We start from the raw sequence: 27743 nt of genomic DNA, 5'->3' as shown, positions 1-27743 counted from the left end.
ATTTCTAGCAACTGCATGTATTTTATAAGTACCTAATTAGCTATACAGGTAACTCAGAAAGGTGGACTGATGCATCCACAAACTTGGACCAAGGATGGAACCTTCTTATTTACAGAAATATCTATTTTCATATACTTCCAAATGTTCTGATGTGCACTATTGTTAAATGTAGGCATGCACATGAGGAATTTGCTGTGAATATTCCTGCGTCACAGCCTAGAAATCCCACCGCCCCCATGTGAAAACCTAGCCAGGTATATTACTAAAGTTATCCAGGTATAATACTTAAACTGCATCAGTGTATCCTTGTTTTCAGAAAAGCAGCTACAACAGAACCTTGCCAAGTTTGAATCTCTCCCATCTTCAGTTCCACAATCCCTGTAAAATACAAAATGAACTCTACTCTGATAGGTAGTGTTCTACTTCCTGTTTGCAATGCTACAGCTCCTTAACCCAGCATATTATTAAATAAGCAGTCTTCACTGATTTACCTGAATTTATTGGTGCTTGAGCCCAATAAAACACAAGAAAAATAAATATTCCCTTGAAGTCTAGAGGACACAGTCTTTGACCTACGCGGATACCCACCCAAACCCCTACATGTCATTGTGAGAATTGTGAATTGATACTTACCTCAGCTCCTCACACCATGATGGCCAAACACCAGAATGTTTGCACTTCACCAATATGCACTTTCATCGTTCACTCAAGCAAATAAGGAAGTGTCATGAAAAAAGCAGAGATGTGTGTGTGTATCAGAGTAAAGTTAAGTGATGGTTGGTTCTACTAGACTGCCAGTGAAAACAGTTTTTCACATTTAGGGATAGGATATGAAATGATGCTAATGAGACTAAAGTTCACCACAGAAGTGTATATTCTATGCTTTACAAGAACTAGTATAAGAAGGCTGAAACATGCATGTCTACAGCTAGTAAGTGGGGTTTGGCTTCACTGGCCTGAATGTATCCACAAAGACTTAAAAAGAAAAAGTAAAAGTTGTGGACATTCAAAAGCCATATTGATGAAATACTTGATGTCCAAAAGGGGTCATTTGCATATATCCTATGAGCCTCTACTACAGGAGGGTTAAGGTATCATGCACTGAAACTCTAGCTTGGCTAGCTGTTTCTTGTAGTTTTTACTATTTAGAACTAGTAACTGCAGATGTGTATTGTGGTGTACCAACCAGGACTGTATGTTCTACTTTATGGAAATCTTGCACTACCCTACTAATGTGGAATGCTATCTTGCCAAGAGGGCTGGACACAGAGATGAGGTGGGACAAGTCTGGCATGACTATGTTAGGGAACATCAATGTGACAGTGCTGATTACAGTACATGCAAAATGGAAAAGAAAGTGTGAGGTGTGTAATTTATCACATCTGCTATGAGAATAGTTGCGTATGTTACAAGGGGAGAGTTGCAAGACTGACAATGACCAGCCTGTCTACAGATTTTTCTGCATCTGTGTTCAATGCAGCCATAACTCATATCCAGGCATAAACTGTACTCAGTTTACTGCTGTTAATTTATACTTTGATTACAGCCTTAGCAAGCTTTTATTAAATGTACATATCTAATACTTCTCAATAGTTGATTCATCCAATATCTCACCATGAAATACTGGAATATACATTACCACAGGATATCAGGCCAGTATACATACATACACACACACACACACACACACACACATGCACACACTTAGGCCATTCAGGACAGTTGCAGCAAAATTTTGCTTCCCTTAAGACTATGATCAAGATTATCAGTTAAGCCAAAAAATCCTAAGGAATTTGGTAAGTAATGTCCTTCCTAACTGCCTCTCACACCTACCTCTTGGCATTCCCTGATGGCCAGGATAAACATATTTCTCTTCTGACTTGTGTACAGTGAATACTTTGCAAAAACAACGGGCTGTCTCCAATTTACAATACTTTTTCCTTCTGCCCAAAATTTGTCAGGATCAACATTTTCTGGTGGTGTAATTGCATCTTTACTAATACAGGTTTTGCTGCTCATGGACAGGTTTGTAGAATACACTCTTATGTGCCCTTTCAATTAAAAAATCCTGTTCTGGAATTAATACATTTCGTTCCTTACTTACATAAAATGAATACATGCTGTTCCTTCCAGTTTCTCTGATACAACAGAAAATATCACATTTTCTCTGTGAGCTCTGTCTTCTAACTCTACATTTTTTTTAAAACAGCTCTTCATGAGAAGTCTCATAGTCAGCCTTTTCTTCATTTCAACCTATGTTTTTTGCAGTTTTATCAGTTTATCTGAATGGATATTTAAAGTTTATTTTATTTTTTCAGCCTTTTGCTATTTGACTATATATATTCTTTCAGTGTTTCACTTATATTAAACACTACGTTTGACTGTTTTTTTCTCTAAATTATTATTACACCCTCTGTACCCAAACTATAACTTGAACTGCTTATTGTTGAACACATGCAAGATTCTTCCTAGCCAGAGTTTTTACTTCTTTTGTTCTGGCTGAGTTTGTCTTACTTTCTCCAAATTTCTTCATTGCTGGCATCTAGGCAGTGTAGTTACTAGCCAGTAATTGAACATTACCAACACTGATAACCTTTACTGCCCCCCACACCCTCACTGTTCCAAATTTCTCCTGTTTATCAGTGTCAAGCCATCTTACAGGTCCATAGGTGATTACTAGGCTAATGACCCTGGGGGCTTTTTTAAGCCTGGCCATGCTTCCCAAATTTATCTGACAAGTTTGATACCCTAAGGTTATTTTAAGGGGTGTATACAGGCTTGGACGTGGGTGGTCAAGCATTTACAGGCTACCTCTGTCTACTAATTATGGGAGTTCTTGCATTGTTGTTGTTTTCATATATTACACACAATTGTTTTAACCTCATAAGTAAGAACCAGAAGCATTCTGAACTGTAAGGCTCACTTTTCAGTCTCTTTGAGGACATTGTTGAGAAAGAGCTGTGAACTAGTACATCAAGTTGAGAGAAACAGAAGATATTGGATCCATTTTTTCAAATAATTCTACTTACTATTTGTACCTAGATGAATAGACCTCACCCACTAAGGCAAAGACCAAGCACATCCAGCTGAAGTAACAATAAAAGGCTGACCTGCGTTATTAGCAGGGAACTATATCAAATCATGGGGCCATATAATAACCACTACTATATATATTCTGTGCCTCTAAGACTCTCCACTCCTTCAAACACACCAGTTCATAAGAAACACACACAACTGTTTCCTTGAGTAAGGTTAGAACAAGTGTGCATAAACAATCACTCCTACGATACTCAAAAAGACTCATTTAGTGCAACTGCATACCAGCAGAAATTCAAATAAATAGTTTTGCAGAGGGCAAGCCCTCCCCCCTCTGCTTTGCACCCCAATGTGTAAAACGTACCTCAAACTTCCCTTACTTTACCAAGTTTTTGTGATGATTTGAAAACTATCATAAGATTTTATTTAAGCATGTGGAAGCAGGGTTATTTACTTATTTACTGTATTTAACATTATCTGAGAGTCATTTAAATATGTTTCACTATTGTGTGCAGCAAGTGCTGCACTCTGCAGTATGTTAAGTGCTGTACCTGTGTAAAATGGCACTGGAGCTATCTATACATTGCAGCATGGTGTCTGGGCAGTTTTGTACATATCATTCATAAATATACTTAATCAGAAAGAGCATAATATGAAAAACTGTGGGATTCCTACAGTAACTGGATGTAGAGTATGTATGTTGCCACCTCACTGCCAGAGATCTATTGTGTAGGTAGCTGGTAATCCATTAAATAGTGTTCTTGCTGAAATCGAAGGCAGTCAATTTCTCTAAGAAGGTGATGTGATACTGTGACAGGTGCTTTGGATAAGTCCAAAAATAGAGATGCAACTAAGTTGACATTTTTTTTTACTGATTTATTACACTCTGGAAACTCTGGCCCTCTGCATCATCTTAGCAATATGTGCTAACCCTAACCTACACCTTACCTTACCAAAACACAGGACATACTCGGACACATAAAACACAGACCAACACACACTACCAAAACTACATCTATCATCTTTCCTAATCCTGACCCTAGCCCTAAAATACACACATCTATCCTTACCTAATCCAAACCATAACCCAAAAATACACACACTCACATGCAAATGTATAACATCTACAGTATCTCCTTTCCTAGGTCTGATCCTAACAGTAACACCACAACACATGTACAGACACAGTCTCATCCCTTTCCAAACCCCATTTATCTAGCTTGACAAAACATACCTTTGAGATGTACAACATTCGTCTTTATGCAGGGGGGCGCATTTGTCAACCAAAAGTTCATTCAACAAAATGCAAGAGAACGATACCTGTGTGTGTGCATGACTATATATATAATTTATTTATTTACATTTGTTTACTGGGAAATTCCAACTGGACACAGATCCTTTTTCAGTGGAGGCCCGAGGGAGAAAAGCTCCACAGAAAAGTAAATGAGCAGCAGAGTACATGAAGAACAACTGAATATACATACAATAGCAAATAATACATACTGCAGCAAACATTAGCTACACATACAATACAAAACATAGTAATGAACAGATACACCAATATTTAGCTAGAGGCTAGGAATAAAGGCAGGATGTACATACAGCTAGAACTAAGCTTAAACGGATACTGTTCTAAACTGATATACCTAAATCTTACATACAAATATTGCACTAAACTCAAACAGATATAAAGCAGAAGTTCCACATGAAGGTGGAACAAGCTAGAAGGGCTAATGGAATGGATGGGGAAGATAGAGGAGTAAGAGAGGAGGCTGAGTGAGTAGTAAGGAAGCGAGGTGTAAGTCAGTTGGATATGTGGGAAGATAGAGGAGTAAGAGAGGAGACTGAGTGAGTAGTATACGTGGTAGTGAGAGGTAGCTAGGTATAAGTCAGTTGGATATGTGGGAAGATAGAGGAGTAAGAGAGGAGACTGAGTGAGTAGTATACGTGGTAGTGAGAGGAAGCTAGGTGTAAGTCAGTTGGATATGTGGGAAGATAGAGGAGTAAGAGAGGAGACTGAGTGAGTAGTATATGTGGTAGTGTAGGTGTAAGTCAGTTGGATATGTGGGAAGATAGAGGAGTAAGAGAGGAGACTGAGTGAGTAGTATATGTGGTAGTGAGAGGTAGCTAGGTGTAAGTCAGTTGGATATGTGGGAAGATAGATGAGTAAGAGAGGAGACTGAGTGAGTAGTATACGTGGTAGTGAGAGGAAGCTAGGTGCAAGTCAGTTGGATATGTAGGAAGATAGAGGAGTAAGAGAAAGTAAGTATGAGAAAGTCTCCGAGAATGAGAATGCAATTTTCTCAGGCAGAAGTTAAGCAGAATAGAATGTTCTCAAGTAGCTAAACAATGGATGCATATTTTAAGACAAGAAAAAAAAAAACTAATATCTAGTATAGTGGAGAATACACACATATGTAATCAAAGAAGTTTACTGTAAGAAGGTATTGCCAACAACACTGATGCAGCTACATCAGGGAAAAGATCAGCTATGATAACATCCCTACTCCTTGTGTGTCAGGGAGGGGCTTAAGTAAGAAAAAGTCCTCCATGTCATAATGGCGGTGCCATGAAGACATCATCAAGGCAGGGGTAGGTCTGCAATGATGAAGGCTCAGAGACAGAGTGAAACCTCAAAAACACACAAGAAGATAGGCAAGGAAACCAGAAAAATCTTCAGGGAGACACTGGGGATGGGGGATCTCCTGAAAAATTAAAACAAAACACAATGCTGCAGTTTAACTAAAAGTCTAAAAACAAATCAAACTATAGCCACAGCCTTAGAAAACACAAATTACACTAATAATGCTAATCAAAATTCTTTCACATTTTAAGTCATGCATTACCTTTATGACCCTGATGTCATCAATATTGCATGCGAATACTTTACACTTTCCACACCGCAGTATCCTACTGCCCTGCTGTAATTGTTTTTGTGGCTTTACTTGTTCAAAATCCCGGGCTGCCTTTTCTTTTTGTTGGTCCTCATGAATCTATGTAAAAAGGAAGAACATGCAATGGGTATAAATGAGAAAACACAGTGGTCATCAAAAAAGGTATTTAAGCATTATCCCACTTAACTAGTTAAGAAATGAAGAGATGGACTAAAAAGCTACAAAAAAAAAAAAAAAATCTGGAAGGACTCTGTAAATATGTCACCCAGTAGTAACTTCTGGCCACTACACCAGATTTGCATAATTAGCAGAAATGAGGAACACAAACTCACAGAGACAGCTGTTCTATTAAGTAAGTAACATACTACTGATATTAAAACTTTCTAAACAAAGCAACTGCATTCCTCTTATTTTGAACACAAATGACCACATACTGACTCTATGGAGGTAATATCTTAATGGCTAATCAACATTCACAGTAGATTCTACTTCCATAAGGAAATTATAAGATAAATAAACTGACAAAGTGACAGTTCAGAAACAACCTTCAGAAGAAAAACATGATTATTCCCTATGAAATACCCAGACTTACAGCAATATCAGGGAAGATTTCCAACAAATCAGAGTCTGAAACGTGGAAGTCATCTTAGTGGATGCAATGACTACCAGAAAAAAAGTTTTCTAAAAGATAACTTCTAGATGCCCTTCACTTAACAGAAACAAAACAATGAAAATTCAGTTGGTCGTCAGTGAGATTACTTCAGTAATAACTTGTAATGACTGTATACTAAAGACATGTAATTAGGTAACTGTGTACAGTCAGTTTTGTAAAAATCCTAATTTAAAAGGTGGAAAGAAAACATAACAAGACTATTCACATAAAAAGTGTCACATTTAAGCCATTATGGGGAAGAATTTTTTGAATTCTAATATGGTTGAATAAGTAAAATATTTTTAGGCAACATGACACCTCCACAGGAAACAGAAGAGCTAACTGTACTGTAAAGGGGTAGTCCTGCAATGCTAGAACCCTAAACAAAAAAACAAAAAAAAAATACAAATTATTGTCTAATACAACAAGAAAACTATACAATTGCAGCAATTAATGAAGCATGGAACTCCAGAGAGATTATTTTCCAAAATTACAACAAAGATGATGCCTACTTGAAGGCACTAATGGGAGGTGGAGTTCTTTTACTACTGCATACTACTACTTCTGGAACTAAAAACAAATAGACCTAAACCTGGAAACTGTTGCAGAGGACATCATTGGCTTACATCTTGAAAACAGTTGATTAATTGTTACCTGCAGAAGACAATGTATGAACTCAGAACCTCAATAAGGAATACATTAATGGTCTAATTAAAATTAAGAATATCAACAACATACTACTCACAGGTGACCTAAACTATCCTAATATCAACTGGTCTGGTATGTCAGGGGAAAACTAATTTTGAGCTAGAATTCCTGGACTTAATTTCATATCATGGTCTTAGTTGGTAATGGGCAAAACATGTGATATCTTAGACATTGTTGCCACTAACCTTGACACCGTTGTTTCTAATTTAGGTATATGCATCCCATTGGGTGCCTCTTATCACAGTTCAATTACTTTTGCAATTAAAGGTATTAAACAGACTCATCATGTAATCTGTAAGTATAATTATGGACTAATAAACTTGCAGTTTTTAAAATAGCACATCAGATGCAATGATTGTAACACTGAAAGCCCAAATGAAAGTAAAGACTAAGGGTATGTAACCTTAGTGGATATTTTTACTGCTGCTATTGAAACCACAAAGGAAAATAAAAGACACATCTCATGAGCCACCAATTTCCCCTTCTGGTAGAATAACAGAACAATAAAACAATTTATATAAAAAAAATACCATTCAAATGTACAGAAAGTACCCAGCTCATTCATTCAAAGCTAAATTAAACATACTGTGAAATACTTTGATACAAAAAGAAAAGGCAAAATTCAAAAGAAGACTTAACAATGACAATAATAAAAAAACGAATTATAAATATGTTAATTCAGTAACTCATTCAACAAGCCTAGTTATATCATTATGTAGGATCTCATAACTATTACCAATGAATTTAATAGGTATTTATCAACCTACAGCTTGAATAGTTCATGTTGCTTCTTACTCATATCAAGTAAGTTGGATGGTCATAAGTGTTCATATATTTCAGCTGAGACTGTCTTAAATTTCTTAAAGAAAATAAGACAATGGTCAGCTGGGCCTTTTAATATTCCATCTTCACTCCTGACTACGTTAAGTAAAACAATTATGTCCTTCACTTCATATTTTTAATATTGTGTTAACATAGGCCAAGTGTGATGATGTGAGGTACTGCCAGCTATGCCAGGAGATGTAGGGCAGTGGATGTGTAACATATGCGAGCATGGCTATCTGGAGTTTTGTAAAGAATTATGTGTCATTTGTATATCAAACTGCTTTGTACAGATGCTTGTGTTGAAAATGTATTTGTAAAGCTGCTTGTGCTAAAAATGTACCAACAGTGGGTCCTGCTGGACAGAAAAGAAATACATCTGCATATCAGACTGTACTGTAACTGTTGAAATTAATATATTGTAACAGAGAATACTGGAAGAGGAAAGGTTAATCTCAGTCCAGATAATTTTGAAAAATAGTCTGAAATTAAATTACCTGGTTTAGGCCATAAAGATTATATCTTACAGCTCTGACTGCATCCAGAGACAAAATGTATGTGAAAGCCAGGATTAGGAATCCTACTGTATTGTCCTTAGCGGTGAACTAATTGCTACCATGGAAGGGTGGAAGGTCTGAAATGGTTTTATAGCTTCCAGAAGCTATAACACATTGTGGCAAAGTTCTATATGTGTGTATGGTACAGACCTATGTGCTAGATTCTGGTTAAATTTCTAGTAAAGGGGGTAATGCGGAAACCAGAGTCAGATGACCAAATGTATATGCTGTCATTCTGTAATCCAGCACTGAAATGATGTTTTAATACTAGATGAGACAAAAGTCTCAGGCAGTCTGTTTCTGAAACCTGACCAAGAAGGATCACCCATCCATTTATTCTTGCTTTGCTGTAAGTAACCAGGGAATCATGATTCTTTAGATCAAGCAGGAAAATATAGTGAGATTAGTTACATACTGTTTTTCTGTATCTGTGTGAATCTATCCATCTGTGTTATTTTTAATATTTCCTGTAATGAAACTCTGGTGTTTATTGTAAATAAATATCTAGTATTTTCATATTCTTTTATTATTTATAACTAAAAATATTAACTTTTCATTGTGGCTGGTCATTTAGAGGATATTTTAACCTTTGAGAGTACTTATATTTATTTGGTGACACTGTGGCCGCTCCTGAAAAACTTGCTGCATTGGTCAGACACTACTATTTGTATTAGTATTAATTCTACTCAGTATAACTGGGTTCCCTTGTAACAGCTTTAGAGTAGTTGGCTATGGAGTGTTCCGGTCGCAGTAGCTACCTTATAGTCTGGGAAAAGGTAGCAGAGCTAGTAAATCTGTGCCAGCCTTTCCCAGGTGTGTGTGTGAAAATCAAATCTCAAACAGTGTGTGTGTCAGGAACACAGAGCACTGGTTTCACAGACAGGGTAGTGGAGGGCTTGGAACACTTGGCAAAGGACTCAGCTCTACAGCTGTTCCAGTGGGGAGTCTTACTCAGGGCCTGGAGAGAGAGAGGGAAACCCAGCCCCCAGACCGTGTCTGTTCCCTGTGAGCTCTTAAGGAATATTGTGCTTGGTGCAGACAGCTGCACCTGGAAATACTGTGTGTATCTATTTTTGCTCCAAGTAAATGTCTCTCTCCAGTGTCAGTGGTGAGGATAAAGGCTCCTTGATTACTGGCCCAGAAGAGGGGCATCACACCATTAACACTTTAGTTATCCAAAACCACTCTGATATATAAAATGGGCAAAAACAGGATGTCAAAAATTACAGACCAATAATCCAACGCCCATTTTAGGGAAGTGTTTTGAAAGGTGTATCATGGCGCCATTAACTAATTTTAAAAATAGAATTTACTGAGTCAGGTCTACTTTGACAAGCCTAAATGACTTCTGTGATATCACCACTATCATCATAGGCTCTTATCTGTTCACTGACAGTCTATATCTGGGTTTGCCAAAAGATTTTGATATTCTTCCCCACAGAGCAATCATTCATGCCTTAATCTCCAGTAATACTAATTAGCTGGATTGGCTATTGGCTTACAGGGAAAACTCAGTCCATTGTTATTTAGGGGATAAATCATGCACATTGCCTTTAACTTTGGGTGAACAGCAGGGTTTGGTCCAGGGGCCTATCTTATTCAATCAAATGTTTGCTCTTCTGCCCAGTGACAACAAATACTGGGTGAGAAAACACAATGATGTTGTAAAAATTGTGCATGCATTTTCTAACAAACAAGATTTAGCTGAATGAATTGTTACATTACAAAAAATGTAGACTGGACAAATCCTACTGGGTTATAAGTACCAACAACTGCAAGTTATTATTATTTACAGAATGGGCAAAGTATACATCAGCACCCTGACTGGAGAACAAACGTTCTCCAGCAGGATATTAATGCACAAGTAATACCAGCTAAAAAACTAGTCCACCACTTCATGCCAGCAAATCAAGCTGCCATGGAGCTTGGACATAAAAATAAACTAAAAGCCAGCATTATTTTATGCTGGTTAACCAGCGCTTTAGATGTTTAGTGAGTGTAAAATAAAAAAGAAAAAAATTAAAAGAAAAAAGTGTGTGTGTGTTTATGTCTGTTTGTGAGAGTGTATGCATGTATGAGAGTAAGAGACAGAGATCAATTGAGTTATTTTACACTCGCTAATCAGTGCTTTTGCTGTTTAGCGAGTGCAAAAAATAAATGAAACAGGAAAAAGTGTGTTTGTATGTGTGTTTATATTGCTGTCTGCTTGTGTGCATGAATGCGTGCATGTGTGTTTATGAGTGTGAGAGAGTGACAGTAATCGAGCTTTCCCCTGGCAGCATCAGTTAAGACATTTCTGTACCTCTCAACTATACCTGTCAATCTCTTAGCACAAGATATCTGGACAGACACACAAATAACAGGGGAACAAAGGACCGAAAATAGGGACAGATTTTAAATATTGCTCTTATAAACTTAGAAAGTTGATAGAATAACAGGGCTTCCATTAGCTTGCATTTTCTGAAGCAGAGGTATGTGCGTGTGAGAGAGAGTGAGTTAGTGACATCACTACTGGCAGCAGCAGTAGCAGTAAAGAGGTTTGCATACCTCTGGACCTTTCACCTGAAGAAATCTGGATAAAGCCTAAAATAAAAGGGAACAAACGCTCTAAAACAGAAACAGATTTTAATTATTACAATTATAGAATTACAAAGTTGCTTAAGTAAAGGATTTGTGTTAGCATGAATTTTCTGTGTGAAATAAAAGTCTGAAACTCAAAACGTTTGCCATTTTTTTAGTAACTTCAATCTCCAATGATTGCCAACCAACCAAATGATTTAGGAGTAAGGGACCAAAAAATAAAGTAAATACCTGGTTATTTTTTAAAGTGTAATATTTTGGATGCAAAATTCTTCCTCCAACACCACTAACATATACTACAGCAAGTTTGAAACATTAAGTGGAGGAACACGTATTAAAAAATTAGTAATAAAAAAAGAAAAAGTAAGTAAAACACAATTTTACAGAGAGGAGCCTATTCTCTAAGAGCAATAATGCCCTCCAGGGTGTGGTTGATGTCTAATGAACACCCTTCCAGGAGTGTAGAGGCCCTCTGTCTGTGGCATTCGGCCTCATAACACCTCTGGGTGGGCGTTAATTACACAGTAACACACACCATGTTGGGCATTATTGCTTGCTGACAAATCCCCATTTTATGTTCTTATTACATTGTATGACAGATGACATATAATATAGCATTGAAGGACGTTGAAGACTACTAAGACATAGGAGTTATTAGTATATGTATATATATTCCTTTGATAGATGTGGGAGGGCCAGAGGTACTAAGGCTATGAAACAACTTGGGAAACTTAAGAAAAACATTGCAACAAGAGATTAAGGAAATTTGGTCTCTATACAAAATGTATATCAGACCCTATCACTGAATATAACAATATTTCCTGTAGTTACAAACTGGGCTGTACTGGACTGAAAATAAATTTATCAAAAAGATACATTGTAGGGACTTCCACGATGACTGGACATTGAGTAGCAGTTAGAAAATTAGCAGAGAAAGCCAGTAGACCTGAATTTCTGGGTAACTTTCAGTAACTGGCTAGTAAGTCCACTGCCTGGATGCCAGGAAAAAGAAATACAGAGGACCAGAAGGAAAATCCTCTACAAAAGGCAATGAAAAATGGTTACATATTGAAAGAATGAAAGTTACAAAGTGCAAACGCTCAGATGAGCAAAAATGCCACAACTCGAAGTTTTTTTTTTAACGCAGTACAGTGAAGATCAGAATATTTGCCCTTTCTTCACTGTAGTGCAATCTCGGAGTTGGAATATATATTTAGTGGGAGGTGTGGGGGTGCAGCCCCCCAAAATAACATTTTCGAGTTGCGGAATTTTCGCTCATCTGAGCGTTTGCACTTTGTAACTTTCATTCTTTCAATATAGACCCATGAAAAAACACTTACTGAGAAGAGTACATCAGCTGTTCAGAAAAAAGCAGTGCAAGCTCCAGAAATGACTTCCAATAACCTAGAGGAAAGTATAAGGCAACTGCACACAGACATGACTAAAATAAATGAAACACTGATGGGGTACATCAACTCAAACAATAAAAGGCTGGAAAATGGAAGAAGCTTTAAACAGATAATGTGACAAAACTGCAAAACTCAGAGGCTGAAATGAAGAAAAGGCTGGCTGAATATGAGACTGCAAAAGAAGAGATGTTTCAAAGAATAATAGAATTAGAGGACAGAGCATGTAGGGAAAACCTGAGATTTTTTTTGCTGTACCCAAGAAACAGACTGTATTAATTTTATGAAAGCACAAACAACTGGCCTGGTATTCCACAACAGGAACTGTTAATTGAAAGGGCACATTCTATGTATGCTCCACAACCAGCTATGAGAAAACAACCTACAACTTTAATAGTAAAGATGCAATCTGGCCAGCACAACGAGTTGATTCTGACAAAACTGTGGCAGAAAGACAAAGTACTAAAAGTGGGAGACAGCAGAGTGTTTGTGGAGAATGACTAATCTTTGTACACCAGGCAGAAGAGGAGCAAACTTGTTCTATTATTCAGGGAATGTCGAGAAGCAGGCGTAAGATTCAAACTGCTGTATCCAGTTATTTTCATAATATTTTTCCCTGGAAGAACAAAATCATTTTTTAAAACATACATGCTAAGGAAGAAATACAAAACTTTGTCCAACACAAAGTGAGCTGTGAAATAGGAGATTCTGCTTTTTGTTCTGCTGGTAATAAAGAGCATAGAGATATTCTTCCAGTGAAACCTTTTCCAATGTTTCAATGAAAAATGCTTGAGAGAGGGAAAAAAGCACAAGAGTTGACTAGAAGAATTGAGAGTATGTTAGAAATGAAGCAGAGGCAGGGTTTGGGAGATGGAGATGAACATTAATAGAAGAGAATCTGGAAATACTGGACTTTGTTAAACTTGTAGGGGACTCTAAAGCATATGCCCTACTTCATATCATGAATGTTTGCAAAATGAAATCACTAACTTCGAACTTGACAAATGTGGGATTACAAAGCAATAATTATGTTTGTGAAACATGACAGAACAAAAAATGGACTTTGTTAAATTTGTAGAAAACTCTAAAGCATATACCTGTTTGGAAAAATACTCACAAGAGGGGAAGAAGAGAGAGAAAGTTAACTAAGTAAAACACATTTTTTTTCTTAATAGTACTGCTTTGAAAGTGCTTTGTTTTCTTTGCATGTTAGAAAGTTTTTCAGTTATTTTTAAGTGTAATGGGGATACTAAAGTAAGTAGGAGCTCCTGTTTTTTTCTTTTCTTTTTTTTTTTTTTTTTTTTTTAACTTTTCTCCCTTCTCTCTTTCTCCTTGTTCACTTTTAAGAATTGTAGGCATTGTGATGTAAAAAAATCTGGTTAAAAGAGCATGACATAAGAAAAATGTGTGTGCTTTTTCTAATTCTTGCATAAGGGAATGACTGGGCTAAGGTCATTAGCTTAATCTAGTAACAAGCTTTAAGAGAAAGCAAGTAAATGAATAAGAATATTGATTATTATAAGGCTTTTTTTCTATGAAATAAAAATATACTTGGCAGTTTTGTGTCTGATTTTCATGTCTCTAGCAGACAATCTGATAAAGAGAATGGCTTGGAGAAAATGTTTTCTGAAGCATTGAAGTGTTTCCCAGCTGAGAGAGCTATAAAGGTAAGACAAACCCAGACAGCACTTAATAGAACCACAGGCTGTACCATGCGTCTTAGCATGGATAACTTTCTATTAGGTTATCTCAAATCTGCATGTGTGGCTGTCAGTTTGGAACATTTGTGCATGTTAGGAGGGTAAAACTTCAGTATTTGAAGGTGTACATAGTTTTATATGTTATTATTAAGTTAAAACGGTTTAGGGGGTATTGGAGGTGTGTTTATATTTTTATTTGAGGGTTTTCAATAAAACAAACAGTTCTGTAATGTATGACACAGGGTCAAATGATATGATAAGAAACAACTTTATAAAAGATTACCCTGCCAAACAGTACATGCATGTAACACAAAAGCTGGAACTAGACATGTAACAAAAAATGTGTACTACATAAAAGGTGGGAATAATAATTTTTCAAGAATATGATTCTTTCTGTAATGTCTTTAAACATTAATGGTCTCACAGATAAATAAAAAAGAAACTGTAGTGAACTATAGCAAAAATGTAGAGTGGAAATAGCTATGCTACAGAAGGTGTTTGAAAGAATCTGATGATTTTCTTCGACACATGTCTCCAATGTCTTCCACAGGGCAGGCCAATGGATACAGTCAAATGTGGACTTGGAATAAATAAAGATGATAACTGTACATTGTCCACACCAAATTCCTACTTCTATTAGCTGATGGATGGTGAAGATTTGATCACAGTATCCTCTGTTTGGTCTGAATCTGGCCTGTTCTTCCCTGCTGGTTTGCTCACTGTGTTTTTGCAGCCTGAACTGTATGATCTTCATAAAGGCTTTGCCAATGATGGAGAGATGGCTGATGCTGTGGTAGCTCTAAGCCAAGGACAGTCCCAAGCCCAGTTTCAAAAGGAGGAGGGTAGTCACCCTGCTACAGTGACCAGAATTGGGAAACCAGGTAAGAAATGGGATGGAAATTTGAATAAACTCAGTTGCTCATGCCATCACATCCGGTGCAGCCAATGCGCCAGCATTGGGGATCCAGGGTGCTGGTGAGAATTGGGCTACTGGCCGAAGGAAATTCATTACCCTAAATTGGAAACCTATATTGCCAGATGGAACATTTGAACCAGCCACATTGACCAAAAGGAAATCATTGCCAAGGAACTCATGAAATGCAAAACTTTGATAGCTGCAGTGTTGTGGTTATGACTCACTGGACCTGGAATACTGACCATCCAACCACCTACAGCTGATGAAATCATGATGATGTACTATTCTGGTGGGGAGAAGCGAGAGGCTGGTGTTGGGTTTATGGTGAACAGCTGGGCTGCAAGAAGCATAATCACTTTTCAACCAATATCGGACTGCCTGGCAGTGCTCACCATCGAAGGTACCATCAAGACCCACATTCTGTGGATCTACGCACCAACAGAGAAGTCTGGACCCAGCCAAGGATGACTTCTGCAACCACCTCCAACACACACTGGATTCTATCCCACAGAACAAGATGATCATCTTGCCAGGAGACTTCAACTTCCACATCTGTGAGCACAGTCTGGTTGGGATAAATTTCACCATAGGAATATGAATGATAATGGCTTGTGCCTTCTGTCCCTTGCTGCATCAAATTATCTCATTTTGGGAAATAGTCATTTCCAGCATCATTACAAACACCAGCCCACATGGCGAAACCCATCTGGTGAGGACTCGGCCACATTAGACTACATCCTGGTTAACTCTCACTTCCAATCATCTCTCAAGGATATCTGTGCTATACTAGGACCTAACTGTGGCTCCTATCACTACCTCATCTGTGCTGTGGTGCAGTTTTGCTTACACTGTGCAGCGCACAAGTCACCTCCGCCAGCCAGGCTGGACTAGAAGCAACTGATGGCCCCCTCCCGCAAACAGAAATTCCAGATCTCCCTGACAAACCAGTTCACAGGACTGGCCCAAATGGAGGATGTGGATGAGGCAGAAAAGCAGATATCAAACTCCATCATGGAATGTGCCAAATCGCTATGCCCATGCTGTACTCTTCTGGTGGGGAGAAGTGAGAGGCTGGTGTTGGGTTTATGGTGAACACCTATTTGTTACTGTTTGCGATCTTTGAGCTTGTAATGAAATCTTTTGTCTACAGAGGCCTAACTATTTTCTTTGTGGCAGAAAGATACAGTGTAGTTCTAGATAAGTTGTACTTACTTGCCCGCCTTTAGTATAAAGTTGATACTGGACACTACCCCCAGTCACATTCCTGCAATACAGTTATTTTTGATTGGATAACTGAGCTGGTTTCTGTTTATCTGCCTTTAATAGCCAGTGTTTTAAACCAGTTGTACTTATTTGCTCAAGCTGTTCAAAGCTGCAGTGAGAGGCCTTCTGCCATTTGCTGTGCTGTGATACTGGAAAAGAGAATTGCTTATTTTCAATTGTTTTCTGCACTTCTGTTTTACTGTACATCTGTGTAATCTGTACAACTGTTTTTTTTGTCCCACCTTAAGTCTTGGAGGCTTTCAGTTGCCCGCCTTTAGTATAAAGTTGATACTGGACACTACCCCAGTCACATTACATCAGCTCATTATAGTGAGAACTTAGTAAAGGCCCACCCCCTTTAGCTTCTGAAACTTGAATTATCTCATTATCTTCTGTCTCTTCACTTTCTACTAAAAAAAAACAAAAAAAAAAAACTGTACCTCTTTCTATTTCATTTTGCTGCTTGCGTTTAGGAGTTCACCTGCATTTAGTTTGCCATATTTATTACTGCTTGTTGGTAGCCTCATTAAATTGATGACAGTATTCTACTGAATCGCTGCTTTATTGTGCTGTTACTGTTGTGATTTGTGAGCTACTGTTTGAAAGCAATCAACTGATTAACTATATTTCATTGCTATCTACTGCAATTCATTACTGTTTAACTGCATTTTACTACCTTTTGTTGCTGTTTAACTGTATTTTTTTTCATACTGCGAGTTCTATTCTTTGACTACAAGTGATTAATCCGTGCTTTATTGTGAGTTTTCTTCTTAATGAGTTCTTAACCTTGAAATTGAGTAGCATCTAGACACAGGTCTGCAGCATCCAGAGCTTCAGCTGCATGTTTTTTAACCCTTTTTGAGGTATTCCAGCTACAAGTTTTCCCTTAGTATCACTTGTGTTATCATCTAGTAGTACTACTCGATCTTCCTCCCTTTACCCTCTTAGCTCTTTCAATTTCTGACAAACATGGGTGGACAATTTTGTACATTTTCTCCTGCCAGTCTGGTCAATATGGGCATCCTGAGACAGTGTAGCAACTGCCTCATTTACACGAACAACCCTTTACTACTACCACCTAGGAACACAATTTGTGAGAGATGCAAATACATCAAGTACTTAGTGTCATTGCTCTCTCCCCCACAAACCAGTATATCTGGCACTGAGAAGGTTGGCAACATCAACACTGTACCTCAAACACCACCCACACCTACACAACACACTCCCACATATGCAGAGACCCTCAACAAAAGTATACCGAAACAAAAGAGACCTCTGAAGCATAAATGCAAGCAAACTCCACTGCCCATCACACAACACACAGTCCACACACCTGTGTCTCTCAGCCACTAAGGCCTAAACATAAACCCAACATATTAGTCATGAGGCTCCATTATGAGACACATAGATGTGCCCCTCACCAGGCTGGATAAGGAGAAAGTCATGGTTAGTTGTCGGGTGCCAGAATCTGCCATATCACCAATGGACTCAAGTCTCTCAACAGGTACTGTTATGACTCTGTCATAGTCCATGTTGGAGTGCATGTCTTGAGTCATACCTCCCTGGACTATATGAAGAGACATGCTCGAGCTCATGGAGTATGTGTCCCAGGCAGGCATGTCCCTAGCCTTAAGCAACATTCTACCGTCACTCAAAATAATGCCTCAATACAAACAGAAGATGATTGGCTTTAACAACTGGCTTAGTTTCTAGTGTCATTCAAAGGGGATCCAGTACCCGATAGCCTGGGATGACATGATTGACAAGCCATAATGCTTTGCCAAAGATGGCCTGTATCTGTCTCCCTTGGGCTTCAGGCCCCTGGCAAAGGCTCTTGCCTCCCCCATAGTGCCTTCTTTTAGGCAATGCCGTGAGGTCAAATAGTACAGTTGTGTACCTACCATAAATGTAGATGTTCGAGTGTATTCACTGTTGCAGTCATTACTCTTGGATTATCCTGCTGGCAGGCTATCCGCAGTCGGCCTGAATTCCAAAGTCTTGGTCCGGCGTCGGTTGCTGTCACCTCTTCCCTGACGTCAGTGTGCCAGGGGTATAAAAGATGCAGCCAACGCCATTTTCTTCAGTTTTTCTTGCCCCAGATGTCAGGTGCCCCCCCAAAAGGGTAGGCTAAATAAATTATGCCAATAAACATGCATGCACTAAAGTAAACATCTCCTTCATCTACAAGCAAATACACCACATAGATTGTATAGACTAGAGAAGTACAGATAAGGCCCAGCAAAAGAAAGGGGGATGGTGGGGGGGGGGTAACCTGGACTGCAACAGTGAATTCACTGGAACATCTACATTTATGGTAGGTACACAACTGTACTATGTTCATCGTGTTTCACTGTTGTAGTCATTACTCTTGGGTTGAATCCCAAAGCTGAGGATGGGTGGCTGGGCTAAATAGGATTAGGAGAGGCTATGAGGCCCTGCAGAACTGCAGTGGCAAAGCCTGCCCTGGATTTAGAGTAGAGAGGTAAGTGGTAGTGCTTTGTAAAAGTATGCACTGAACTCCAAGTTGCAGCCTCTAAGATACCTTTGGTTGGTACTCCTCTGAGGAAGGCTGCTGAAGTGGCTGCTGCTCTGGTTGAATGTGGCCTAATGCCCTTAGGCACTGATTGGTCATGCTGTGAGTAGCAGAAATGAATGCAATGGCCTATCCATTTTGAAATAGTCTGTTTTGAGACAGCCTTTCCTTGTGATCCTGCAGCATATGCCACTAAAAGTTGCTCAGTCTTTCTGAAAGCTTTAGTTCTGTCCAAGTAGAAGCATACCTGTCTGTGTATGTCTAAAGAATGCAGAAGTCTCTCACCCTTGATCTGTGGGTTTGGATAAAAGGTAGGCAAGTGAATGGTTTGGTTAAGGGCCACACTGGACAGTACCTTAGGCATAAATGTCAGGTTCGTCCTCAGAAAAACCCTGTCTGGATGGAAAATGATAAAAGGTTCCACAACCATGAGTGCCTGTAACTCCGAGACTCATCTTACAGAGGTTATTGCTAGGAGCAGAGCTGTTTTCCAGGATAAGAATTTTATATCAGCTGTTGAGGCTGGCTCAAAAGGAGGCAGTGTGAGTTTTTCCAAGACATAATTGAGGTCCCATGCAGGTATTGGTGCTCTCCTTGGAGGTCTTATGTTTTTGGCTCCTCTGAGGTACTGCCTTACTAAAGGATGAGAAAAGATAGGTGGTTCTGTATTGTAATGGGCTGAAATGGCAGAGGCATGAATCTTAATTGATGAAAAGGATAGGCCTTAGTCCAGCATCTCAGTTAAGTATTGTAAAATCTGAGGAATATTTGGTATAAACGTGTCAATTCCTTGTTCCTGGTTTCAAGCACAGAATCTCTTCCATTTTTCTGCATAAGATTTTCTGGTACTGGGCCTCCTGGCCTCCAAAATAACATCCATCACAGCTTTGGAGATTTTCTGGTACTGGGCCTCCTGGCCTCCAAAATAACATCCATCACAGCTTTGGAGAGAGGAGTGTTCTGAATGGCTACATTATCTGCCATGCTGCCAGATTTAAGGTCCTGAGTTGGCTGTGCAGGATCTGATTGTTTTGTTGGGTCAGTAAGTGAGAAATTTGAGGCAATGTCCAGGCTGGACCTTGAGACAAGTTCTTTAGGACTGGGTACCAGTGCTGGCGTGGCCAGTCTGGGGCAATCAGTATCATTTTTTGGCTTCTCTTGTCTAACCTTTAGGAAGGAGAGGCAGGGGAGGAAAGGCATATACTGTTAGGTGTTTCTAGCTGAAGGATAAAGCATCCACTTTCCATGCTTGCTCGTGATAAGTCCTTGTGCAGAATCTCTGTAGTTGGCAGTTGTGAGGGGAGGCAAATAGATCTATATCTGGGCATCCCCATTTCCTTGTTATTGTGCTGAAGACTTGTGAATCCAGTTTCCACTCGTGGGGATCCATGAGGTTTCTGTTTAGTTCGTCTGCCAGAGTATTTATTTTTCCTGGCAGGAATTGTGCTTGCAGGTGAACTTGATAAGTCAATGCTGTGTCCCACAAAGTCATGGCTTGTCTGCAGAGGGGGTAGGAATGTGTGCCTCCCTGCTTGTTTATGTACCACATGACTGTAGTATTGTCCGTCTTTATCAGTAGTTGTCCTGGATGAAGTAGATCCTTGAAAGCTGTCAGGGCATTCTGAACAGCTAGCATCTCTTTTTGATTGATATGAAGATGCATCTGGCTTGCGGGCCATGTGCCCTGAATACATTTTCCTGCCATGTGGGCCCCCCAGGCATAATCTGATGCATCTGTTGTTAGTGTCTGCCTGGCTGTGGGTAAAGTGAATGGCTGTCCCTTGTTGTGATGACAGGCCTGTGCCCACCATCGAAATTCCTGTTGCAGGCAGGGAATGAGGGTAATTAATGTTTCCAGGCTGTAGCAATGTTGAGTCCAAACTCTTTTTAGATACCATTGTAGTTTCCTCATTTGCAGTCTGGCATATGGAATTAGCAGAATGCAGGATGCCATGAAGCCCAAAGCCTGCAGAATTTTTCTTGCAGATAACTGGGTCTTTGTTGCCAACATTTTGAAGTAAGAAGTCAGTTGCCTTTGTTTGTCTGGTGTGAGAAAAACCATCTGGGCAGTTGTATTTAAGCTTGCACCAAGGAATATTATCTCTTGAGAGGGTACTAGTTTTGATTTCTTTTCATTTACTGTGCACCCTAGGCAAATTAGTAATCTTTTTACAAACGCCAGATGCTTTAGTAGAATGTCCTTGTTCTCTGCTTGAATAAGGCAGTCGTCCAAGTAAGGATATATTTGAATTCCTCTTTGTCTGCAAAATGCAATTACTGGTGCCAGGCATTTTGTGAAGACCCTGGGTGCAGTAGAAAAGCCAAAGGGCAGTGCAGAGAATTGGTAGTGCATTGAGCCAGCTATGAATCTGAGGTATCTTCTGCAAGATTGTCCGGGACATGCAGGTATGCCTCTTTTAGGTCCAAAGTTACAAGCCAAGCCTTCTTGCCCAGCATGGACAGTAGCTGCTGCAGAGTCAACATTTTGAATTTTAGAACGTCCAGAAATGTGTTTAGAATAGATAGGTCCAGTATTGGTCTCCAGGCTTTGTCCTTTCTGGGTACCAAGAAAAGTCTTGAGTAAAATCCTTGTCCCTGCTCTTGTTGTGGTACTCGCTGAATGGCCCCCATGTCCCTGAGGGATGAAACTTGCTTTTGTGCCTCTGCTCATTGATGTGTGGCAGGTCTGGCATACCTTTTGCCCTTGGCAGGGTGTGAAAGTGGAACCTATAGCCCTGAGACACTATGTTCAAGACCCATTTGTCCTGGGTGATCATGTGCCAATTTTGTGAAAAAAGTGCTAGTTTTCCCCCTAAGGGGGCTGCCAAAAGATAAGTGCTTGGTTCTGGCAGAGGAAAGTCATAGGGACTGTTTCCTGTATAGCTGTGATTTTGTCTTCCCCGCTTTTGGAGGTTGAAGCACCCCATTGTTTAGGCCTGTACGAGCCTTGGGGCTGGGATCTGCCTCTGGGGTGTCTGTATCTGCCTCTTTGTGGCCTGTCTGACAATGGAAAGGACCAATTCTTTGTAGGCCAGTTCCTGCTAAATCTGGGTGGCTGCACCTGTAAGAAATCCTTAACTGTCTGCATAGATTTCGCTTTGTCCTCCATTTTCTTCAAAACCTCTTCTGCTTTAACACCAAACAAAGTATCATGCTGCAATGGAGCATCTAATAATTTTGCTTTAACATGATCAGGCAGATTCTGTTCCTTTAACCAAGCATGTCGCCTAATGACAGATCCCATAACAGCGGCCCTGCAAGAGGCCTCCAGAGAATCAAAACCACATTGCAAAGTATGCTTTCCCACTTGTTCAGTTGCATGCAATAAATCCTGCATTTCCTTGTTTTCTGCACATTCAGAATTTGTTAACATTTTCTGTTTAAGCAGTGACAATAAGTATTGCTGATATTTAAGCATATGAAAATGACAATTTAAAGCCCTCACAGCCAAGGTAGCAAAAGTGTAAACCTTTTCCCCCCATCTGCCCAGTGCCCTTGAATCCCTATCAGAGGGGATAGGGTTTTTTGCAGTGGAAGCCTTGACCCCTTTGGGACACTGAGAACTAGTTTCTGGATCAGCAGCAGGGTTTTTATAAAGACATTTATGTAAATCTGGAACCCTGTAGTATCTGTCTGGCTTAACAGGTGCAGGGGGTAAAGAGTCAGGGGACAGGCCGGACTCTGAAAATACATCATCTACAATGTCTAAAACAGGAGGGATAGCAAGAGGCCTGTGCTGAGGTAGTAAAAGAAAATCTCTAAGCCTTTTCTTAGATTCTGAGTAGTCTTGGCTCTCCCAGTGGAAGTGCTCCCTCATGGTATGCAGGGTTTCCCCAAAAGAATAATCCTCAGGAGGGGAGGCTGAAGGGATAGATTCTTCAGCATAGGAATCCTCATAGGGAGGGAGAGAGTATTCTTGGTCAGAAGAGGAGACAGAGGAAATGGAAACCTGATCTGAAGATTCATATTCTGTCTCTTGCTTAGGCCTCTTCTCAGAAGGGGGATGGGAACCCCTGATAAAAAGTAATTAGGTCTTCGGCCATTTTGAGCATCTGTTTTTTAGGCATGGAGGCCTGTCCATGGGCTTGCTGCACTTGTTTCTTTGTCTTTAGTGTTGCTTTAGTCTTTGCCTTTGAAGCTGTAGTCGGTTTTATATATAACTGTGTAGGCCTGAAAACACCCTCAGAAGCCGATGCCTGCTCAGCGGCTCCGGACCCATCTGAGGGAATATTTTCCAAGTGTCTAATACCTTGAGTTTCCAGAGGCCTAGTCTGCTCCACGTGGGAGTCGGAAGCGGCCTGCGGCTCTGAGGTAGCGGGTGTCAGGGGCTACGAAAGCGCCTCATTGAAAACCGGCGAACCGGCGACTGGCTTAGAAGAAGCCTCGTCGTCAATTTTGGACCTTGGATGCCTGTCCTTTTCCTTTTCCTTGAGTTTCTTGTGAATTGCGGTAGTCGGATGGCTATCCGACGACATCATGTAATTAAATCTTCGGCCAAAGTAATGAAATGCAAAATCGTACCGACGCTTAATAGTGCATTGGTTAAATCTAGCACAAAATCTGCAATTAGCTACGTTGTGATCAGGGCCTAGGCAAGGAATACAATAAGAATGGAAGTCCTTATGAGGTATTTGCTTCCCACAAGAAATACAATTATTAACTTTTTCTGACATCGGTCTGGAGCAAGAAAAACATTTCCCCAATGGGGTACTTAGCTCTAAATGAAGACTCGGATCTGAAATTTGAACATGAAAATCTCAGGAGTCGGCCGACCGGCACTTGTGAACTGCTTCTGCTTTGGGCACCGTGCAGCAAGAAAGACAGAAGAAAATGGCGTCAGCTGCATCTTTTATACCCCTGTAGCACTGACGTCAGGGAAGAGGTGATGGCAACTGACGCCAGACCAAGACTTTGGAATTCAGGCCGACTGCGGGTAGCCTGCCAGCAGGATAACTGCAACAGTGAAACACGATGAACATCTACCAACATGAAAATTTCATCAAAACAAATTAAAGGTTATGCTGCTAAACACTAGGAGTCTAAACATGAAACTGCACTTATTGCAAGCATTCTTAACCCTGGAAGAAGCTGACATTTGCGCAGTCACAGAAACCTAGCTCAAACCTGTGCAGAGCACCCCAGCCATACCAGGTTACTCATCCTATCATTCATTCAGACTCCAAGCCGTGGGCAGCAAAACAAATGGAGGTGGAGCTGCAATATATATAAAAGACATACTAGGCTGGTCAGACAGAATGATGCACAGGAAATACTCTAGATGCAGTTAACAAATTACCCCTATTCAAATCATAGCTAGCTACAGGCCTCCAACTCTGACTCAAGATGCCCACTCCACCTATCTGGACCTCTTCAAATCCCTCAAGATTCAACCCTTTACCCTGATCCTGGGTAACTGTTACTATCCAACCATAGATTGGAAGAAATACTCATGCCAAAACATAAATAACCAGAGATTCCTTGATTTAGTCAATGCAAATGCCTTGGACCAGTTGGTTGACATCCCCACAAGAGGTGAAAATATCTTGGACTTGGTATTAACCAGCATGAGTAACCACTGCAACATCCCTACAGTGTCATCATCCCTGGAAAGATCTGACCACAAAGTAGTCACTTTCGAAGTCACCATCTCCTCTGACCCCCCCCCCCCCCCAGCTGGGGGTCAAACAAAAAAACTTCTCCAAAGCTGATTACAACCTCTTGAGGGAAGGTATAAACAGCTTCACAGCCACCTCCCCCTCCATAAAAACTGGAACATATGTCCAAACTTACACCAAAGTATTATATCAGCATTTATATAGCTGCATGGAATCAGGAGTACCAGACAGGATGAAATCATCCTCCTCAAGCAAGAGTAAATGTGTCTGGTGGACATCTACAATAAATAAACTCTATAATAAAAGGAAAAAAATTGCTGTCCATGATCAAGAAGGAGCAGGTGTCTAATTGGAAGCAATCTCTCCTTAGCCTGAACAAGCAAATAAGAGCACCAGTGAAATCCTCCAAAGCAAACTTCAAGTCCAAACTGGCCACATCTTCTAAAGACAATCATAAGGCTTTCTTCACATATGTCTGCAATCTCAAGGGAAGCACCCAGATCTGCTCAGAACTGGTGGTCAAGGACACCACATACACAAAACCCTGTAGATATAGCCAGCCTGCTGGCAGACAGTTTCAGTGAAAACTTCACTCCTCTGTCCCCTCCAATTCCTGGCCCCTCCCCTTATTTCTAGGGATCCAGGGCCTCAAACATCTACCCTACACAGATAGGCTAAAAGCCCTGTCCCTCTACTCACTCTCCTACAGACTACTCAGAAGTGACCTCTGTCTGGCATACAAACCAATCTCAGACCCCGCCGTGATGGGACTGCTGCATATCTGCAAGTCAAGCTCCGCTCGAGTAACCCATACACGAGACCTCAACTTGGTCTGTGACATCAATAGGACTTGTTGCCAGGACACATTTATGTCCCAGAGGCTCCCTCTTTTGTGGACTATACTCCCTCTCCACGTAAAGCAGAATACCTCATTAAACCTTTTTAAGTGCAACCTGGACAACTGGATGGGGAACAGAAAATACACCCCTGGGATTCCACCTATGTCCCTACTGGACAGTGGGGTAGGATGTTGACTTGTTAGAACAGGGGTTATATTCTTGGCTAGGCTTGCAAGGGCCTCAGGGCCAATAGCCTAGTAACTTCCTATGAATGCAATCATAGATATCTGATAAGTGCCTGGATCTCATAGCCCAGTGGAAGCAGGTGAAGCTGGTCAGCTATGAATGATACCAGCAGCTCAATTGAGAAGTTCACCAGTGGCTGAAAGCAGAAAGGGAAGCATATTGGAACCAGGTGGCAGCTGACCTTGAGGAGGCAGCATCCAGACACAAGTATCGCACAGTGTACAACACCCTCAAACGACTGAGTGGGAAGACCAAATCCACCAGCAACATCATCAAAAAAGCATTCACCTTGTGAATGCCTGAAATGTTGGAGGGAATTATTTCAAGAGCTTTACAACCATGACCCACTTCATGGACAAATGGTTGATCTGCCATCCATCGATCTCCCTGAGGCCCCAATGACTGAAGCAAAGCCAAAAGTTGAAGAGGTGAAATTAGCTATCAGAACTCTGAGAGACAGAAAGGCGCCAGGAGTAGATCAGGTCGAGTTATTATGGCTTACGGAACAGATACCATCCACATGGAAAGAGGCCATCATCGTACCCATCCACAAGAAGGGGAACAACAGGGAATGTAAGAACTAAGGTTAGAGGTAGAGGAGGCTCAATTAATAACAGGATAGGAGCAGATGAGATAAAAATGGTGAAGTGTAATCAATCAACAAGAAAGTCCTCAGGAATTCCTGTGGAAGTTTGGAAGCTAGGAGGGAAAAAATGATAATGTTCTGGAAGGTTTTGTTTACCAGCATTTTAAGAGGAGGAGAAGTACCAGCATCCTGAAAGAAAGCAGTGGTAGCTGTAATAGGGTAAAGATCCATTAGATCCAGCTTTATACAGGCCCATCTCAGTACTAAACCATGATTATAAAGTGTTTATGTCTATAATGGCTAAAAGAATGACAAACGTGATGCCAACATTGATAGATATGGATCAATGTAGCTTTATGGAAGGAAGGCAAACAGCTGACAACATTAACAGAACACCAATGATCCAGAGCAAAGCATAATGTAAGAAGATATTACTGTTGTTGGTGGGTCTTGATGCAGAGAAAGCATTTGACAGAGTGAGCTGAGACTTTATGAGCAGAGCAATGGAAGCATTTGCATTCACTGATAAAATTATAAGGTTGATTACAAGGATATAAAAGGGATTGGAGGCGAAAATTAAAGTGGGTGGGGTCTTCTCTGATAACTTCTGTTTATGCAGAGGAACCAGGCATGGGTGTCCTCTCTCTCCTTTGTTATCTGCATTTTATTTAGAACCATTGGTAAAGAAAATGAAGGACTCAGAAATTTAGGGATATAATTGGTATGGTAGTAAAGAAAAACTGCTCTATTTGCAGATGACATTATTTTATATCTGACAAAACCAGAAAGGGAAATGACAGTGCTGTGTAACATTTTGAGTCAGTTTCAAATCTTTTCCGGGTACAAAATTAATGAAGCTTAAACAAAGGCAATAGCAGTAAATTATGTACCCATACACAAATTGGTTTAGCAATATCCATATTTATGGGGACATGATAAAACAAAGTATTTTGGATTATGGATTAAAAATGATTCTGATGTGTCAGCTAAGGATATGTGGGAAGAGACTAAACAAAAGATAATACTAAAACTGAGAAAATGGAAGCTCTGTTATATGGATATCGATAGTAAGATACAAGTAGTTAAAATGTTTTAAGTCCATTTAGTCTTATACATAGGTCAAACATATTTTTATTAACCAGAGGTGAAGTTGTGGATAGCAATTAATAAAGAGATGAAGGATTTTATCTGGGATGGGAAGACTGCAAGAGTCAAGTGGGATAAGCTTATTCTTCCAATAGAACAGGGCAGACTGGGATTACCTGATTTGAAGGGGTATTTCAGAGAAAGACAGTTAAGGCTCCTATTCATACCACAAACAGAAAACTATAATTCAAAGTAGAAAGGATGATGATGAAAGAGGGGGAGTTCAAGAAACAAGAAGAGATTG

General features: G+C 40.0%; 1 protein-coding gene across 1 annotated transcript in view; it reads right to left on the bottom strand.

Moving 5' to 3' along the window:
• The window catches only part of DDX58 (DExD/H-box helicase 58), a 553305-nt gene that overhangs the window by 22713 nt on the left and 502849 nt on the right, over positions 1-27743 (bottom strand). Inside the window, exon 18 of the mRNA XM_044061005.1 lies at positions 5883-6029. Within this exon, the coding sequence (XP_043916940.1) occupies positions 5883-6029 (147 nt within the window). The remainder of the gene's footprint in view (positions 1-5882; positions 6030-27743) is intronic.

This window comes from Protopterus annectens, chromosome 2.part0 (genome assembly GCF_019279795.1).
Source record: "Protopterus annectens isolate FY-2018-M chromosome 2.part0, PAN1.0, whole genome shotgun sequence".
Classification (NCBI taxonomy): domain Eukaryota; kingdom Metazoa; phylum Chordata; order Ceratodontiformes; family Protopteridae; genus Protopterus; species Protopterus annectens.
The sequence above is the reverse complement of the archived record's forward strand: the minus strand, read 5'-3'. Positions and strand labels throughout refer to the sequence as shown.